Here is a 922-nt window from a genome sequence, read left to right as displayed (position 1 = left end):
AAAAAAAAAAAAAAAAAAAACTATAAGGAGTTTCAAATTTTGAAATGTAAGTGCTGATGTCTGAAGTATAATAGACCTCTTCTCTCTAACAAAAGAATTTGATAATTTGAGACTTTGTCTAGATATGTTTAGCGTAGTCTAATCCAGTTAGTTGTTTATGGCCTGGTAATAGGAAAGACAGTTAATATGAGTTTCCCTGAGAGACTAGGGGCATAGACTTGCTGGTGAACATGAAATGTACTTTTCTTCAAGAAGACCCCTGGGGACGGTTGCCACAGACTTCTGAACAGTGATAAAATAAAATTTTTCATTCAAATGAGAATAACAATATGTTTTCAAATTTCTGACCCTTTATAAATTAGTAATAGGAACTATGTTTACTGAAGGTGGGATCAGAGTCTCAGATATGTGGATATATAAGATGCTATATTAGACATATAAAATTTCACAAATTTCTAGCGTGCTGATGTCTGAAATGGTGTAAATAGTTTTCGCTTTGTCTTAGTAGTTAGAGCTGTTGCATGCTTCTTTGACTTTGGTTATTTTTGCCCAGTAGCTTTCATTGACAGAGTCTATTCTTGGCCTTGCCTAATCACTTTTCTTGGATGATGTACAGTGTAGTACTAGGTATTATTATCTTAATGAATCAAAAATTTTCTCCTTATTTTTTTTTTTTTGGCAGAGATAAACTTGGAAAGATTAGAACCTTCAAGGTCAATTGTCAAACCAGAAATTTCCTTTTATAATCTATATTGTTTATTTTCCTCCTTGTTTTAGGAGCTGGGAATCCCAAGTGCAAAATTGCAATTGTTTTGGGAAGAACTAAAAATACTTCTGTCTCCAGGTAATACAAATGAAATAATTCTTTTTTATTTCTTTTCTCTTCTTTTCTTTTCTCTCTCTCTTTTTTTTTTTTTTTTTT

General features: G+C 31.6%; 1 protein-coding gene across 1 annotated transcript in view; it reads left to right on the top strand.

The window, feature by feature from the left end:
• The window catches only part of ACAD11 (acyl-CoA dehydrogenase family member 11), an 82,484-nt gene that overhangs the window by 62,145 nt on the left and 19,417 nt on the right, over positions 1 to 922 (top strand). The window contains exon 14 of the mRNA XM_023513069.1: positions 778 to 844. Within this exon, the coding sequence (XP_023368837.1) occupies positions 778 to 844 (67 nt within the window). The remainder of the gene's footprint in view (positions 1 to 777; positions 845 to 922) is intronic.

The sequence above is a fragment of the Otolemur garnettii genome, unplaced genomic scaffold, assembly GCF_000181295.1.
Source record: "Otolemur garnettii isolate 467f Iridium unplaced genomic scaffold, OtoGar3 scaffold00032, whole genome shotgun sequence".
NCBI lineage: Eukaryota > Metazoa > Chordata > Mammalia > Primates > Galagidae > Otolemur > Otolemur garnettii.
The sequence above is the reverse complement of the archived record's forward strand: the minus strand, read 5'-3'. Positions and strand labels throughout refer to the sequence as shown.